Source organism: Peromyscus eremicus, chromosome 7 (genome assembly GCF_949786415.1).
Source record: "Peromyscus eremicus chromosome 7, PerEre_H2_v1, whole genome shotgun sequence".
NCBI lineage: Eukaryota > Metazoa > Chordata > Mammalia > Rodentia > Cricetidae > Peromyscus > Peromyscus eremicus.
The window spans coordinates 65,101,055-65,120,619 of NC_081422.1; the positions used below are offsets into that span (position 1 = coordinate 65,101,055).

The 19,565-nt window shown below is 39.4% G+C and overlaps 1 protein-coding gene across 2 annotated transcripts in view; it reads right to left on the reverse strand.

The window, feature by feature from the left end:
- Mindy2 (MINDY lysine 48 deubiquitinase 2) overlaps positions 1-19,565 on the reverse strand; it is a 54,391-nt gene that overhangs the window by 17,038 nt on the left and 17,788 nt on the right. For both annotated transcript variants that reach the window (XM_059268204.1, XM_059268203.1), the window contains exons 3-5: positions 13,833-13,897; positions 10,469-10,627; positions 2,941-3,043 (exon numbers count right to left, since the gene is read on the reverse strand). In XM_059268204.1, coding sequence (XP_059124187.1) covers positions 2,941-3,043; positions 10,469-10,627; positions 13,833-13,897 — 327 coding nt within the window. The remainder of the gene's footprint in view (positions 1-2,940; positions 3,044-10,468; positions 10,628-13,832; positions 13,898-19,565) is intronic.

Below are 19,565 nucleotides of genomic sequence, written 5' to 3' on the forward strand. Positions count from 1 at the left end.
AAATGATGGATATTACTTAATAAATTAATAATTCTTGCCACTACTTAATAAAGACAATATGAATGCAATCGGGGGAAAAAAAAGAAGTTTGAGTAAATGAGTGAATATCCTGGAGTTAGTTTCAGAAGTGTGTGTTTATCCTAGGAATAGTTACTAAGAAGTTACTTCTAAAAGATGTGAAACGAAATGACTGGCTTGGGAGGAGTCTGGCAGCTGGTAGTGTGGGGGGCTTTCTTATTGATTCTTATTTTCGTGTCACAAGCAATCATTAGAACAATCAGATTCAAGAAGGTATGGCCATTCCAAAGAGGAAGCAGACATGAACCTCTGCTTTCTGTAACAACGCTGTGCTGTGTTCACAAGGTGTCAGCACCCAAGAGAAAAGCTGCTTTTGCCGATACCAGCTATATAACATTCTTCCCCACCAAAAAGAATGCTAGTAAAGTATTTCTTATATTCTGAGGCTTCACGGCATATGGAATGTTTGGATTAAAAACAAAACAAAAGTAGTTGTCATTTAAGACTAAAGCTTCTAAGACTAGAAATAAACCAGTTTGGATATTTTATTGATTTAAAAGGAAGATACAGTTGAAGGCTACATATAAAAAGGAACTGGGCTACTTCTTGAACGTTAATCAAGGTGGTATGACCACAAACCACGTGGGAAGAACTTGCTGGAATGTGAGTAAAAACAGTCAGTGTGGCTCTTCCTTGTTTGTGTGAACTTTGGGGCCTTATACAAGTCATAACTGGTATTATTTCAAATGCACTACATATTGCTATTTCTTATATTTTTGGTTGTGAGCCTAGCCTTTAACGGCTGAGCCATCTCTCCAGCCCCATATTGCTATTTCTTATCATCAGAATACTATCCCAGCTTTCAAACTGTGATAAACTTCACATATGATTACTTCTTAGTATAAAAAAATCATATAGAGTTTCACTGCTATCAAATTGGCCTATCAAGGACTTTATAATAAACATGCACGGTATATGCACCCGAAAATTCGATGCACTGCAGGGTAGGTGATCCCTTCTTGCTTTTGCCAAGATATCCTTCCCAATTATCCATACTATGTACCTACACCTATCCATTATCCTGAGGAGTCAGTGTCAGAGAAACAATGATTTACACTATCAGGTTAGGGAGAAAAAGAGGAGTGATGGAAGAATTGACCTTTCCATGTTCATTGTATTTAATTAGTGTGTTACCAACTCCTATCCTTGTGGAATTGCAGCCTGGCATGGGAAGGATGCTGTCAGGCTGTTTCCAGTGACTTCTTACCCATAACATGCACACCCAAACTCCTTTTTATGATATCACTCTATTTCTTACCACTTTCTGACTCTTACTCTTCTTTTAATTACCATAAAAGAGTAGAATTATATTTTTAAAAATCATTTTTAAAAAAAATTTTATTTATTATATAAACAGTGTTCTTTCTGCAAATTTGCCGTATGCCAGAAGAGGGCATCAGATCTCATTATAGATGGTTGTGAGCCACCATGTGGTTGGTGGGAATTGAACTCAGGACCTCTGGAAGAGAAGACAGGACAGCGCTCTTAACCTCTGAGCCATCTCTCCAGCCCTAAAAATCATTATTATTATTATTATTATTATAGAGTGTGTATGTGTATTGTGCATATATGTTACTGGATGCATGTAGAAGCTAGAGGTCAACTTTCAGAAGTGGTTCTCTCCTTCTGCCATGGGTTCTGAGGATCAAACTACGGTCATCAGGTTTGTTGTGGGAAGTGCCTTTACCTCTGAGTCATCTCACCAACCCTAGAATAGTATAATAATAATAGTACATTGAGTGTTGTTGATAAAGTAGATTTCATAGATAGATATTTCCTTTATAGTCTTCTTTTCAGGAATGTATCTGAAACCAGGAATGTAGAAAGAAAGGAGTACATTTAGTGAGTAGAATTCTGCATACAAAGAGAAAAAAGATTTTCTTGTTTTTTTGAGATGATCTCACACTGTAGTCCATATTGGCCTGGACTCACTATGTAGCTACACTGTTCAGGCTGGACTCAAACTCATGGCCGTCCTGCTAACTCAGACTCTAAAGCAGTGGGATTAGAGGAGGCATGAGACACTACACCTGGCAGAAAACATTTTTATGATAGCTTTATTGCTTGTTTCCTTCCTAAAATTTAAAACTTTTTGCCTTAAATTGTAATAAAACAGATGTCACTCAAACCAATGATCAATGTTCCTATATGCTTATGTTACCTTTTCAAGTAAAAGACAGGGATAACTTTTTATTACTTGTATTTTTGCATAAATATATAAAGCTCCTGGATAATTAATACAATTAGTAGGAGCAGTCAAGATGAGATTCACACACACATCTTTTTATATGCTCTTATATATAATCTTTTGTTCTGTGGTGTGTGTGGTATTCATGTGGAGGGCCAGAGGTTGGTATAGGGTGCCTTTCTCAGTTACTATCCACCAGTGTCTGAAACAGGGTCCTCAGCAATTTAGCTAGACTGGCTGACCAGCTGGCCCCCAGGATGTTCCTGTCTTTGAAGTGTTCAGTTTTTATGTGGGATATAGGAAATCCAATACGGGTCTTACACAACAAGAATTTTACCAACTGAGTCATCTCCCTAGCCTAGCCCATTCTTTCATTTGTTTGTTTTTGAGATGGGGTCTCTATGTAGTCCTGGCTGTTCTGAAACTTGCTATGTAGACCAGGCTGGCCTCAAACTCACAGAGATCCTCCTGCGTGCCTGTAGCACCCAGCCAGCAGAAGAGGGAGGGCTCTAGGAGAATCCCTTCCTGCATGTCTACAGATGCTTCTCTTTAATTCCCACAAGAGCCACCACTTACAGTTTTAGAAGTCCTATCTGAGAAATTTACAACTACGAAATGATTTCAAGGCACATTGTTTAACCAGGTATCAGCAGCACTCAGCAGCACTCACCCACCTTCACTAACCAACTGGCTGTTGTCTGACTGCTTACAGGAGATGATCTTCTCCACCAGTTGGTTGTAGCTGCAGTTGCCAACAGCTTTTACAATGTCATCAATCTGGAAAACAAATGACTGTCTTACTAGCCCTGGCAAGATTAGAAACAGTGACAAAAACAATCCCATCACTCTGTAAGCCTCTGTCCTAATACAACACTAAATAGAAATGCTTATGAGAATGTCAGTACAGAAGCCAGAACCCAGCAGTTTCTGTTTACAACTCAAGTCTAACACATGAAAGCTACAGCACAGTTATAGTTGAATTGTGCAAAAATGATAGTTATTACATACAACTGTAAAAACTATAAAAATGCATAGATGGCTCACGCCTTTAATCCCAGCACTTGGGAGGCAGAGCCAGGTGGATCTTTGTGAGTTCGAGGCCAGCCTGGACTACAGAGTGAGATCCAGAAAAGGCGCAAAGCTACACAGAGAAACCCTGTCTCAAAAAACCAAAAAAAAAAACAAAACAAAACAAAACAAAAACATAGAAAAGCAACTACAATACATGAGGTATTCAGGAGGAAAAATAAGAAAATTCAGGGGGTAGAGAGATGATTTAGCAGTTAAAAGCACTGGCTGCTTTTCCAGAGGACCCGAGTTCCTTTTCCAGTACCTACATAGGTGCTCACAACTGTCCAGTTCCAGAAGCCGACACCCTCTTCTGGTCTCCACAGACATATAGGCAGGTAAAACATCCATACACATAAAACAAAAACAAATAAAAAAGGAAAAACCCAGTGTTCAGATAAAACACAGATGCTTTCAAACAGTGTGGTGGCACATGCTAAACCACTCTTCCACCTATAACACTTTCACACCTATTTTACTTTTTTTTTTTTTTTATGGTTTTTCGAGACAGGGTTTCTCTGTGTAGCTTTGCGCCTTTCCTGGAACTCGCTTTGGAGACCAGGCTGGCTTCGAACTCACAGAGATCCACCTGCCTCTGCCTCCAGAGTGTGCGCCACCACCGCCCGGGCTTTTACTCTTTTTTTTGAGATTGGGGGGAGTCTTATAAATCTCAGGCTGGCCTTAAACTCAGAATGCCCATGTCATCTGCCCATCACTTTTCTTTGATCAATTTTGAGGCATTTCTTTTTCCTTACAATATTTCTATGTAATTATATTTTATGTATATCTCTTACCAACAGCAAAACACAAATCTGTTTTAATCCAGCCCACAGTCATGTCTTTTTAAGTATTTTCGGAGGCCAGCATCAGTAACAAAGCAAGGCTTACCACAGAATTAAAAACAGAAATTGTTAATTATTTTCTTCTTTAACAATTAACACTAGGTCCTTGGAAACCTTAATTTCATTAATTTTTCTAACTTCTTTCTGCAGAGTTTTAGAAGTTTTGAGTACCCAAAAGATCATGCTATTTAGTAATCATTAGTCACTTAGATTTATCTATGTTTCATACAATATATCCAGTTTTTCTTTACATTTAGGATGATTTTGCCTCATGTCCAAATGTTTATTTATATTTATACTAATAAAGGTCTAGTGAGAGCAAATTACTAAAATGTAATTTGAAAAAAAATTTGCTTCATTTTTGAAAAGTGACTTTACAAGGACAGAATTATGGCCTGGAGTTTGTCTTCTTCAGTTCATTGATGCCATCCTGTTATCATCTGGCCTGCACCTTTGCTTTCAAGAGGCCAGTCACAGGCGTGTGGTGGCGTGTGGTTGAAACCTTAGCACTTGGGAGGGGGAGGCAGGTGGATCAGGAGTCCAAGGTGATTCCTCTGTTACAACGTAGTGAGTTTAAGGCCAGAATAGGATGTTTGAGACTCTGTCTCCAAACAAACAAACAAACAAACAAACAAAAATTAGTTATCAATTAATCATTTGGCAATATCTTCTCAGTGACTGAATTCTAGTGTCCATTATTCAGATGACTATAGATATTTATTTGCAAGATACTTTTCTCTTTTGAGACAAGGTCTCTATATGTAGCCCTAACTGTCTTGGTACTCTCTATGCAAACCATGGTAGCCTCAAATCCAGAGAGATCTGTCTGCCTCTGCCTCCCAAATGCTGATATTAAAGGTGTGCATTACTACACTCAAGCAAGATAGCTATTTACAGACCACAGAATTAGAATTCAAAGAAGCATCCAGTTCTGAAGTTGGCTTTTTTTTTTTTTTTTTCTGAGACAGGGTTTCTCTTGTGTAGCCCTGGCCATCCTGGAACTCATTCTGTAGACCAGGCTGACCTTGAACTCACAGAAATCCTCCTGCCTCTGCGCTGGGATTAAAGGTGTGCTCCACCACTGCCTGGCCTGAAAAGGGTTTTTAGGCTTTTGTCTTTTCTTGTTCTCTTTGGATCAACAGGATTTGTTAGAAAGAAAGGGAGTGAAACAGATCTAAAGTACTGAGATTTCTCTTGGGAACCTCTGCCTAGATCAGAAGTACCCAAAAAGCCATCTCTGTATTACACTGAAGTTTATTTTTTCTGTAAGTATAATATTCAACTGTATACTGGACAACTTACAGCTACACATACAAACAAATGATTCGAGTTTTGTTTTTAAGAACTCAGTCTACTGTTCCTCAGGCTGTCATGTAACTTACAAGAAGTGAAACTACCTGGTATTCCTACCTGCCAGGATACACCCAGGATGTGTAAAATTCTGGGCATGGTTGACTTTTAGTGATATCCTCAGTGATAGAGTGCCAATCAAAACACAGATGTCCTTGTTAAAGTGAACTACCCCTTTATTGCCCTGAATACCAGTTGATTTTAGGAATGGACAGGGATGGAGGGTATGGGCAAACCTCTGCCATGATGTCCTCTCTTTCTCTATAGCTAATGCAGGCACAATGCACTTTATCAGTTAATATTTATTAAGCACCTACTGTGTGATACACACTATTCTAAACATTGAGACATTAGATCCCCTAAAATGAACATTTATTGGGAAATGGCAGTCAGTCAGGTAAATGAATAGATAATAATTATAGTTAATGATAAATGATAAAAACATAGTAAAGGGAGAGAAAATGGCTGAGAAGAGGGAGAGTAATAATTTTAGGTAGGATCTCTTTTACAAGATAATATTTGACAAGAACTTTTGAAATGCAAAGAGCCAAAAATGTGAAGACCTGGGAGAACAAGGTACTGGGAGAATAGCAGTCCACAGGGAGTAATCCAGTCAGTACAAAACTGAGCTGGCCTGAGAGTGCAGACTTGCTTGGCATGCACAGGGCTCTGGGTTCCACGCCAAGACCTGCAGCAACATCAGCAGCTCTGAGAGGAATGAGCTGACCTGCTTAGATAACAGAAAAACATCAAGTGTCACTGGGGTAGAGTAAGAATGTTGGAGAAAGGCAGGAAGTGGAATTAGGCAGAGTCTACATCATAAAAGCCTGGATTAAATTGAGGCAGGATTGCTGTGGATTCAAGGCCAGCCTGGTCTACATAGTGAGTTCCAGGTCAAACTGGGCTATCAAACAAGACTCAGTCAAAAAAAAAAAAAAAGCCAACAAATACCCATCATGATTTCACCTTACTGCATCTATACTGGAGATTTAAGAAAATAAAAAAAAAAGGTTACTTTACAAGTAAGTATCAAGACAATTCAGTAGGTCTTGAAGGATCTTTTCAGCAACTAACAGGGCAATGGGATACTGACATGCAAAAGAATAAGGTTGGGTCCTTTCTAGACACAGAAAAACTAATTCAAAATGCATCATATTTCTAAATGTAAAAATTAAGACATATGAGTTCACATTTGTGACTTGTGGTTAGAAGACCACACAAAAGACAAAATTAAAATAGATAAATTGGGTCTCATCAAAATTATACATCCTATTACTCAGGAGGTAGATGCAAGGTAGATCTCTGTGAGCACAAGAGTCTACACGCATATGCACATAAATAAAGAAGTAAGAAAGATCACATGTTACATGTTTTCATTTACATGAAGTGCCCAGGATAGCTAAGTCTTTACAGGCAAAGCAGACTGGGAAAGTTACAAAGACTAGAGGCTGATGGCTAACAGGTATAGAGTTTCGTTTCTTTTCCTCTCTTCTTTCTCTCTCTCTCTCTCTCTCTCTCTCTCTCTCTCTCTCTCTCTCTCTCAAAGATTTTATCTATCTATCTATCTATCTATCTATCTATCTATCTATCTATCTATCTATTTAGGTTTTTTCCAAAGACAGGGTTTCTCTATGTAGTCCTGGCTGTCCTGTCCTGGAACTAGCTCTGTAGACCAGGCTGGCCTCAAACTCAGAGATCTTCCTGCCTCTGCCTTTCAAGTGCTGGGATTCAAGGTGTGTGCCTCCACCACCCAGCTGAGTTTCTTTTCAAGATGATAAAACTCTTCAAAAAATTGATTGAGGTGACAGCTACACATGAAATGTGCCAGAGCTAGGGAATATTCACATTCAACAACTCAAGTCTTCAAAATTAACTCAAAATGGGTCATAGACTTAAGTACAATAAATAAAACTATAGTATATTTGGCAAAGAAAAGCACAGCAAAAGCTGTCAAGATTTAGAGCTAGAAAGAGTTGTTGGACTTAACAGAGAAAAAAAATCAACGAACTAGGTTTCACTAAACCACTGAGTGATGGCTCAGTGGTTAAGAACACACACTGTTCTTCCAGAGGACCTGAGTTTGATTCTTAGCACCTACATCATGTGACTAACAACCACCTATAACTCAAGCTCCAGGGAGCCCATACCTTCGTATGGCTTCTGCAAGTACCTGCACATATGTGATACATGTATGCGCACATATACACAGACACACATAAAAATTAAAATAAAAAAACCCTTGAAGCCAGGTATGGTAGCACACACCTGCAACCTGGCACTCAGGAAGCAGAGGCAAGAAAATTGCAAATTCTATGCCAGCTCTGGTTATATATAGAGACTCTGTTTCAAAAAACTAAAAACACCAATATAATTAGAAAATTGGAGGGGAAAAAGGGAGGGAGAAAAAGAGATTTTATAAGAGGATATACTAACAGCAAATAAGCATGGGAAAATATGTTCAACATCCTTAATGGTTAAAAATGCAGGCATGGGGCTAGGAGATGACTCAATACTGCCATCCAAGTTTAATCTTCAACCCTCATAGAAAAAGTCAAGCACAGTGGTATATGCCTGAAATCCTAGCACCAGGAAGGCAGGCAGGTGGAGCTCTGTGAGTTCCAGGCTAGCCTGATTTATATAGTAAGACCCTATCTCAGAAACAAACAAACAAACAAATAAAATAACTTTACACGTAAGAAAGAAGCTGTTTCTTCCTTTGGTTCTTCCAAAACTGTCTCTGCACTCTATTCTAAAGCTGCCTCTTTACTTTCACTCAGCTTGACTAATGTATGGTAATAATGGACACTAGAGAGTGGGGGCAGGATAGGTCTTCCTTTCTATCTCTGCTACTATCCATACTTGGTAGTAACTGTATTACCTTCTGGACTGTCCTCTCATGCTTCAGCAAGTGGTATTGCTGGGTTTTAAGCACTGTCTCTTCAGAGTTCAGGGGAAATGGTTCCTGGCTGCAGATAGCTCTCAGATGCTTCACCATTCCTTGGTTGTTTCCCTTACCTTTGCCCACATCTTTCTAACTAGACTCTTCTTAAAACTTTGTTTGGTTATACTGGAGTGTGTCCTGTATTTCAAGTCAGGACCCTGGTATACTCGGCAAGAGGCAGAATGTAGATTATTAAATACAAGCAGTCACTGGACATATAGAAAGGTGCAGAATCCTTTCACACATTAGAGTGATGAGGATATGGCAGTGGCTTTTAAAATAAATGTCAGGGAAATTAGAAAATCTGTCTTTAATGCTATGCCCTTGACCAAGGAGAGGTCTGGCCTTTCCAGACTTCTGGGGTGATAACCTCTAAGCTCTTGGGATTTCTCTAGTAACAAGACCAATGGTGCTACACATGGGAAAGCCTTTATGCTACACCTGCAGCTCACATTAGAGCACAGTGACTCATGGAGGCCCCCTTGAACAATGAATGCGGCATCAAGTCTTGCTTTCTGGAAAGGAAGGACTGGAGACTGGGATCAATCACACTGGCAATCAATCATAAGAAATCTGAACTCTGGAGGCTGAGTTCTGGGATTAGCAACACTCTATGATACTGCCATATACCAATTCCAGGAGGGCAGCATGCTTAGAGGACAGGAGCTTCCCAGGTAAAACCTTCCTAGATTCTGTCCTATGCACCTTCCCTTGGTTAATATGAACCTGTATCTGATTTCTCTTGTGTGCATCATTATAGTAATAAGCTGAATTATTTGTATGCAATGGTACACCCAAGAAGGTTGTCTTAGTTAGGGTTTCTATTGCTGTGAAGAGACACCACAGCAACTCTTTTTTTTTTTTTTTTAAGATTTATTTATTATGTATACAGTGTTCTGCCTGCATGTATGCCTGCAGGCCAGAAGAGGGCACCAGATCTCATTACAGATGGTTGTGAGCCACCATGTGGTTGCTGGGAATTGAACTCAGGACCTCTGAATGAGCAGCCAGTGCTCTTAACCTCTAAGCCATCTTTCCAGCCCCACAGCAACTCTTTTTTTAAAAAAAAATTTATTTTATGTGTATTGGTGTTTTGCCTGTGTGACAGTGTTGGAGCCCCTGGAACTGGAGTTACAGACAGTTGTGAGCTGCCATGTGGGTGCAGGGAATTGAAGCAGGGTCCTCTGGAAGAGCAGTCAGTGCTCTTAACCGCTGAGCCATCTCTCCAGCCCCACAGCAACTCTTATAAAGGAAAACATTTAATTGGGGGCTTGCTTACAGTTTCAGAGGTTCGGTCCATTATCATCATGGCAGGGAAAATGGCGGCATGGATGCAGTTGTGGTGCTGGAGGAGTAGCTGAGAGTCCTACATCTTGCAGGCAACAGGAAGTTGACTGTGACACTGAGCAAAGCTTAAGCAAGACACCTCAAAGCCTGACTCCACTGTGACACACTTCCTCCAACAAATCCACACCTAACTCCAACAAAGCTACACCTCCCAATATTGCCATTTCCTTTGGAGGCCATTTTCTTTCAAACCACCATAAGGGTTCTAACAAACTATTAACTCTTAAGATATTTTGGAAAATTCTCTAAACTTGCAATTGATGTGAAAAGTGAGGGATTCTTTACTTGACTCTGCAGTTAGCAAGAGTCAGAGTCTTAAGCAGGTTGGGAGCTCTGGAAGACTGTGTCTGTCTTGGTTTTGCTAATTCCAGGTCAAAGAGCAAGCATACTCATATTAAAAAATATAAATTTAGATGAACTTTCTGGCATTTGTGTTTGTGTGACTGTTATTTTTAAGTTTACGAGTGTTTTGCCTGCATGTATGTCTGTGTACCAGTGGCATTCCTGGCATCTGCATGTGTCAAAAGAAAGCATTAGATCCCCTGGAACTGGAGTTACAGACAATTGTGACCTGTCTGCAAGAGTAGCCAGTGCTCTTAACCACTGAGTCATCTCTCAAGCCCCCTGTATTTATACAACTGAAACACTACTTACCTGAGGGTCCACTAACCACCCATGATACAAAGGAATATCTAGAAGATCGAAGACTATGCACTCTGGTGTGTACTCGAACACTCGCACCCCAGTGAACCTGACATTCACATCCAGGCCTGTCTGTAGTTTGTGCAAGATCGCCATAGCATCACTCATATTCTAAAAATACAAAGGGGAGAAGTAGAATTCAGAAGAGTAAGAAGTACAAAAAAAATAAAAGTATGTTTCTTTTTTCTTTCCTCTCTCTCTGTCTCTGTCTCTGTCTCTGTCTCTGTCTCTGTCTCTCCCTCTCCCCCCTTCCTTTCTTCTTTTCTTTCTCTTTCTTTTTTTGAGACAGGGTTTCTTTGTGTAATTTTGGAGCCTGTCCTGGAACTCACTCTGTAGCCCAGGCTGGCCTCAAACTCACAGAGATTTAAATACAAAACATACTTTTACTTATTTCAGACAGTCTTGCTGTGTAGGCCAGGCCTTGAATTTTCAGTCCTCCACCCTCTGCCTCCTGATCACTCAGATTACAATGGTGTGCTGTCACAACCAACTTAAACCTAAGTATGTTTTACAAACACACTTGTGATCATTTAAAAACTTGTCAGGCTGAAGGTGCAGCCTGGTAGTAGAGCCCTGACCTACCTGTGTAAGGCTCTCATTTAATACCCTACAACTGCAAAAATAAATGAGTAAAATGAAAAGGAAAACCTGTTGCCATGCACACTGTGTTTTCTTACCCTTGTCTATTTGACAAGGCTAGGAAGTGTGCATTGTCAGCATGGTGCCTTTGGCAGAGGTCTCACGTGAATATCCCAGCTCTGTGTTGGTCTTTGCAGATGTAGGTCTGACCATGTCGGCTCATATAAAGTCTCATTAAGAACAGGTGCCTGACCACAAAACAAAACAAAACAAAACAAAACAAACCAACAGGTGCCTCACACCTGTGGGCTTAAACCAGGTGCTCAGACCCAGCATGTAGCTTGCTACACACTATTCTTAAAGTGAATGGTAACATAGAATTACTTCACCAATACTTTTCATACTTATTTTAAGAACAAGGTAGTCTGAAAATTGTTCACTGTGGTTGGGGGACGAGTGTGTGGATGCCACAACATGCATGTGGAGGTCAGAGGACAGCCTGAGGGAAGCCGTTGTTTCCTTTCACCAAGTGGGCTCCAGGAATTAAGTTCCTTTATGCACTGAACCATCTCAGTGGGGTCAGGTATGTTTGCCTTAAGTCCTTATATATCCTTGGTCTCAAAGTCAAACTGCTTTTCTTCCACTACTCAGGAATCCAAGCCACTGTAGAGGAAATGCATCCACAGACTACATGGCAGGTTAAAAGGAACAAACATGCTTCTGTCACTTGCAAACACTTGTCAATGGATCCTTAGAACTCGTCAACAGATGTAATATGATACTAGGATGACCAACCACTATTCTGAATTTGAGTTTTGATGTTATCCAAAAACGCCTCATTGAGTTCAGTAAGAAATTATATCAACTTTATAAATGATATCAGTCAAACCTTACCATGTCATACTTATAAACTATTATTTACTGGTTTGATGTGGACATCAGTCATGAAATGAGAAAGAGGACTCTGAAAGGGGAAGATGAAATCTAAAGTGAGGGAAAAGAAAGACAAAAAAATGACAGTAATGGAATTCATGTGAAGTGAAAGTGGGAAGGGCTATTGGGGAGAAGATGGGGACCAGAGAAGATGAAGGGCAGGAGAGGGGTAACCTAAGAACAAAGCATGCATGAAAATTATACAATGAGACACGTTACTTTATCTGCTAGCTTAAAAAACAAATTAAAACATCATTTATGCTGGGCGGTGGTGGCGCATGCCTTTAATCCCAGCACTAGGGAGGCAGAGGCAGGTGGATCTCTGTGAGTTCGAGGCCAGCCTGGTCTACAGAGCGAGTTCCAGGACAGGCTCCAAAGCTACACAGAGAAACCCTGTCTCAAAAAACCAAAAAACAAAAACAAAAACAAAACAAACAAACAAACAAACAAAACCCACATCATTTATTGATTTTATATACTAGAAACTGATGTTAAGATTTCAGGGGAGGTTTCTACTGCTAAAAACTGTTTGAAAATCACTGCTCTAAACTACAAATTCTCCTAGTAATTTTTGGGAGAGTTACTGATTGGTAAACCTAGGTCCTTCGGAGCTAGGCTTCAATCTTCTCTAATAAAATTTCAACCAGCACACAAAGTTGACTTCAGTTACAGATTACCTATAATGCAAGATGGTGATTTTTCAATTGTGTTAGGACAAGATTATATGAACATTCAAATTCAAGAAACTTTGTAAATTAGTCCCAGCACTTGGAGGCAGAGGAAGGTGGTTCTCTGTGAATTCCAGGCTAACCTGTTCGACATTGTGAGCTCTAGGCCAGCCAAGTCTACACAGTGAGACCCTACCTAAATAAATAAATAGAAAGATAAACTCTAAAAACCAGAAATGAATTTTGTTTCCTGTTGTGAATTTGCTCCTGATGACTGTTTTGTGAGAGAGAGTCTCACTGTGTAGCCCTGGTTGGCATGGAAATCTACGCAGATTAGGCTTCACCATGCCCAGCTGATCCCATATTTTAAACGTTGCTTGTACAGTGAGAATGAATCCCCAGTGATGTTCATTTCCTCCCCAGGTGACCCATCCTTTCACATAAAGAAGCTAATTTCTTTGTCCTCCCTTCTATTGACAAATACAAAGAAAACTGTAGAAAATAAAGCTTGCTTGCTTATTCCCAGCTTTGGCAACTTTGAACCTGCTGTGCCTTCATTACAGAACAGGATCTCTAAAGAATGTACCAAAAACGTGGCCATGTTGAAATTACACAATTGCAGAATGTGTCCTGACATCTCAGCCAGCATTTACTCAACTTTATCCTAAACATAACTTGAGGACTGGCTGAGTGTTTATCTGGCATGTACAAGGTATTGAATTCAATTCTCAGCACTGGAAAAAATGATAATAACTTAAATAAAACAAGAAAAGATAAATCAATGACAAATTCACTTGAGGGTAAATTTTTTCAAGAAAACTGCCAAGTTATCCTGTACAGATTTATAAGATGATATCGATACATTATTAGTACATAAATTCATAAAAACAGGAATCCAAAAATTACAGCTTCTGAACCAAATATGGCTCTGAGCTAAGATTTTTTTTTTTACATTTTTAAAGGGTAGTTAAAAAAAAAAAAGAAGAAGCAATAGATTTGAACTTATGTGATTGGCAAAGTCTAAAACATTTACTCTCCAGTCCTGTATAGAAAAAATTTCAAACCACAGACAATGATCAATGTGTATATTCGTAACACAAAATTACATATTTTAATACAAAAATCATGTTTATTACCTGTTCATAATTTACACGTTGAATTTCTGAAATTTCTTTTGGCTTTGCCTCAAGCATGTAATCCCCTGTAAAAAGAAATTATAAATTGCCTTTTAAAAAATATTCTTTCTGCTTATAAAAGATTTTAACTATAAATTTTTAAATATTGTAGCAACAGGTTACTCATGAAGTTGACCCCTCAGTTCTACCTAGAGAAAGTCAAAGTTAACTATTCACCTTACATAGCTTTCAATGTATACATACAATGCTCATAAATTCTTATGAACTTCCCTTCCCTCTCTTCCTTTCTTCCTTTTTGTGGTACTGTGGACTGAACCCAGGGCCCTATTCATGCCAAGCAAGCACTCTACCCATTCTCCAGCCCTTTTAAAACTAATATATATGTTAGTTTAAAACGTGTGTGTGTGTGTGTGTGTGTGTGTGTGTGTGTGTGTGTGTTTCCTGCATGCATATCTGTGTACGACAAGTGTGCCTGGAGCCAGGAGGGTATCAGTGTCTCTGGAACTGTGGTTACAGAGGGTTGTGAGTTGCCATGTGGGTGCTAGGAATCAGACCCTGGTCCTCTGTAAGAGCAGAAAGTGCTCTTCACCACTGAGCCATCTCTCCAGACCCCCTTTTTTAGTCTTTGAGATAAAGTCTAACTAAGTTGCCCAGGTTGGCTTGATCTTGCTCTGTAGCCCAGGATGGCCTTGACTAGAGATCCTCCTGCCTCAGCCTCTTGAATAACTAGATTTACAGGCCCATGCCACTAGGCTTGACTTGAATCTTCTTTTTTATTTTTCATTTTACAATATATTTGAGCATCTTTCTATGACCTATAGCGATCCCAAAGAATGCACCAACTTCAATAGCTATAAATAAGTTAGCTACTTCTCCAATGATTTCATAAACCAGAGATGCTACCAATCTGCCACTGAGGCACCCTAGTCACTGCTATTATTTTTTAATGCGTGTATAACTTTTCAATATATGTGGCACCTTTAAAAATGTAGAGCACAATTTTAGTATGTATCTGTCTCTTTCTCTCTGTATGTACACACACACACACACACACACACACACACCCCTCTTAAAATTTTATTTATGTGTATGGGTGTTTTGCCTGCATGCATCTGTGCATCATGTTTGTGCCTCAGAGGCCAGAAGAGGGTGTCAGATCCCCTGGGACTGGAACTACAGACCGTTGTGAGCTGTCTCCAGGTGGGCACAATTGAATTGGGTCCCCTGGAAGCACAGCTATTGCTCTTGGTTTTTTGTTTCTTTTAGACAGGGTCTCACTATGTAGCCTTGAGTGGCCAGGAACTCACAGAGATCTACCACTTCTGTCTCCCAAGAGCTAGGAATAAAACCATGTGATGCCATACATGACTTACATTTTACTGTTACATTAAGATTGTGGAGTTCTTGTGTTTTGAACCTAGGGCCTTGAAGATGCACTAAGTATGTGCTCTACCATTGAACTACAGCCCCAGTCTCCATATTACCTGTGAAATTATTAACCGAATATGCCTTTTTATTTAAATTAACAGTGTATTTATCATCACTTTATTGAGTTGTAAAAGCTCTTTTACATTTTTACCACATTTCTATGTATTTTGTGTGTGTGTGCACGCATGTGGAAGTCAGAGAACAAGGTGTGGGATTCAGACCCCTCCTCCCACCATGTAGTTCTTGGGGACTGAATGCAGATGGTCAGGCTTGATGGCAGGTGCTTCACTCACTAAGCATCTCCCTGACCCCAAAAGCTCTTTCAGAATGAGAAGAATCAGCACAATCTCTGTGATATATTTAGTAAAGATTTTTTTCCTATAGTTTTTTTTCACTCCATGACAGTTGTTTTTTGTTTGTTTGTCCTATTTTTCCTGAATGGAAATAGCTATGTAGATTCTGGATTAGATGCTATGTTCAGAAAGATCTCTACCTCTTTAGAGCTTATAGATATTCACATATGCTTTCTTTAACCTTTGTGCACTCCCTTTTAAATGTTTAAATCTTTCATTTTAAATGAAATTTATTTTGATAGAAACAGTAAGATATGGAACTAGCTTCTTATTCAAGTAGCTAACAAGTTAACAAAACTACTTTACTATAACCTCTACTTCCTACTTTGAATAAACTTATAAAGACTACACCAAATATTCTCTTAAGCTTTGCAGCTCTGAAAGCAAAAGAATTCCTATAGATATCAATCTTTATTTTAAGACAGTTACACCTGCAATGACTTAATTTACTTATACAGAAGAACTTCAAAAGTACTAAAATAATTGCTTTATGGAATAGCATATGCAATTTTTAAATTATATAGATTGTTTTGTCTGTACTGGGGAATGGATTCTGGGTCTTATGTATTTAACAGTTTCATCTTTGAAATGCTTCTTTCTATTTAGGCAAGGCTGCCTCAAAATTATGATATTCTGAATGCTGGGATTACATACATGTACCATGAAACCTGGCTAGGTTGAGATTTTGATGTAAAATTTAGCTGAAAGCAAATTTAACTGTGAGCAAACTATATGTGTGTGTGTGTGTATATATACACACACACACACACAAATTATATATGTATATATTTATAAATATATATATTTATTTGGATAATGGAGAATATGAGTGGTCTGCTTGAATCCTGTATTTCATTTGTGTTCCATGTTCATTTTGGTGAAAGACTGTGTGTGCTTTTTCTAGCTACCATGTTACATGTTAGTTGGTCTGGGATGTGAACATCATATGAGACAGTTTTAAATGATATGCTTACAGAGACAAAAGCTTGGGCACTAAAGACAGGACTCTTGATATTTATAACTTTTTTATAGATCCTTTCATATGGAATGTATTTATTGATTCATTATCTTGTTTGTTTTTTCTGTGTTCTTGAAACAGGGTCATATTTGTAGGCCAGGCTAGCCTTGAAATCATGATTCTCCTGCCTCGGTCTCTCCAGTGCTGGGATTATAGGTGGGTTCCACCACACCTGGCTGATTTACCTCAATGAAGAAAATATGACAGAGTAATGAGATGTCCCTTCTATAATTAGAATAAAAACACTACAGCTTTTACATTGTGCTCGCTACTGCTCACTCTGAGGACAGCCAGCCTCCATGTTGTGAAGCTCCTCATGCAGAGGTTCCTATGGCCAGCAGTCATCAGGTAACCAAGGGCTTTAGTATCACAACTCAAGAGAAACTGAGTCCTGCCAACAACTGTATGTGTCAATAGCCACCAACTCTCCATAGCTACATAGTCACCTGAAGTGGCAGTGCTGGTGGGCACCATGTTTTCAGCTTCCTAAGACCCTGAGTGAGGCTGTCACCCATATTCCTGACCCAACAATACCATGAAATAACAAATGATTATTGCTTGGGATGATTTATTATATAGCATAAGGTAACTAGTATACGAGGCACACAATGCTGGAACCATGTAGTTTAGGGAGAATTTGTAATATAAGAATCTGATTGGTCTTGTGTGTGGACACAATGGAGATCAAACCCAGAGCTTTGTTGAGTGCTAAGGTATGTTCTACTACCGAACTAAACCTACAGCCCTTATAACCAAATCTTTTTAAAAAGAAGAAATTACCGGGCAGTGGTGGCACATGCCTTTAATCCCAGCACTCAGGAGGCAGAGGCAAGTGGATATCTGTGAGTTCGAGGCCCACCTGGGCTACAGAGTGAGTTCCAGGAAAGGTGCAAAGCTACACAGAGAAACCCTGTCTCAAAAAGCAAGCAAACAAACAAAAAACAAATAAAAAGAAGAAATTGAGCTTCTAAAAAAGCACCTTTCAGTTTTAAATATGGAAATAAATTATCTCTTAAGAGTACACTTTTATTTAGATTATCACACTGTAGTGTCTGTTCTTACTTTAAAAACATCATTTACATAAAAGGTGCTTCTTTTCCACAGCTCTGGAGACTACAGAGACATGACTGCCAGCTCCAGGACAGCCTGGACTACATAGCAAGACCTTGTTTCATAAAACAGAAGTATTTCTTTTCTTTTTGCTTTTTTTTTGTTCCCTTAAATATTTTTGCCTTTTTTAAAGTTTTATTTTATTTTTAAAATTATGTGTGAGATGGCTAAAAAGATAGCTAAGCAGTTAAGAAATTTTTTTTTGTTCCCTTAAATATTTTTGCCTTTTTTAAAGTTTTATTTTATTTTTAAAATTATGTGTGAGATGGCTAAAAAGATAGCTAAGCAGTTAAGAAATATATACTAGTCTGGCAGAGGAGCTGAGTTTGGTTCCTGAACTCACATCAGGCAGCTCACAACTGCCTGTAACTCCAGCCACAGGGGATCCAATGCTGTCTGCTGGCCTTCATGGGCACTGTACTCATGAACACACGTGTATGTATGTGATAGTGCACAAGTGTATACACACACACACACAAACACACATACATACTCTTAAAATTTAAAAATGTTATGTGAAGATATATGCGTGTGAGCATGGGTGCTTGCAGAGGCCAGAAGAGGGTGTCAGGTATGGAGTTACAGGCAGCTGTAAGCCACTTGACATGGATGCTGGGACCTGAACTCAGGTCCTTTGGAAGAGCAGTATATGTAACCCAGGCTGGTCTTGAACTTGGGATTCTCTTGCCTACCTCCTCTGCAATACAGGGATTACATTATGCACCACTCTGTCCAGTGTATTTCTTTTGTGTGTGAAAACATGAATGTGTGGAGGCCAGAAGTCAGTCACTGCTGTTGATACTTGTGAAGTCTCTACCTTGAGTTGGGGTCTAGCATGTACCCATCAGGCTATGATGGCTGGCCAGGGAGCCCCAGGGAGCTGCCTGTCTCAGTCTCTCCAGCACTGGAATGACAAGTGCTATTACCATTCCCAGCTGTTTCACATGCATTCTTGAGGCTCAAACTGGTGTCCTCATGCTTGGATTGTAGGCACTTTACTGAGCATGTCGCCAGAACTCTCAGCATATTTGTTGGAAGTCAAATCCATTTTTGTCACGGTTTAAAATAAATATTAGGACAAAGATGTGTTACTCTTTAAAAACTAATAATTTGGTTGTACAAAAACCATATTTCTTATTCTTGAAAATAGAGAAATCTCTATTTCCCATAGAGACTAAATCAAGAATAAAGTAGACAAAGGGTAAAATGAAATAAATGCTTGAATCTCAAGTGGTTTTGGAAACAGATAATGAAGCTAGCCAGGCTTCTAAACAGCCTCTGGAAGGAGCTGTCTAAAGTAGGTTCAGAACTTGGCAGAACTTGGCAAGGCAGATCTCTCTCTCTCTCTCTCTCTCTCTCTCTCTCTCTCTCTCTCTCTCTCTCTCTCTCTCCTTCATGTGCAAAAGCAATGAGCCTTTACTGCAAGCTCAAGCTTAGGCTCTCTATCCATTCCGACAACTGGATCAGTTGAGGCAGGGTTTTTAAGGAGTAAAGGATGAGGGGGTAGGGGAACTCCGGATTCAGATGGGGGTTGAACTCCTGATTGGGCAGGAGTGGGGCAATAGAAGTCTTGTCAAACAAGGATTGGTACTGTCATTGCTGCAAGGAAATTGGCAACCTATATACAAGTGATGTAAGTTATCCTTAATGTTGTAGAGCCTTTAGTACTTGTTTGTCTCAATTCTGATTGGTCCACCACAGGGTACAGTTTGTGGCTTTTCCTGGTTATTGTTAGGATGGAGCCTAGTCTCAGTATTGCCTGCACACTGCCATGTCCCATCACAATGATAATGGACTATACCTCTGAAACTGTAAGCTAGCCCC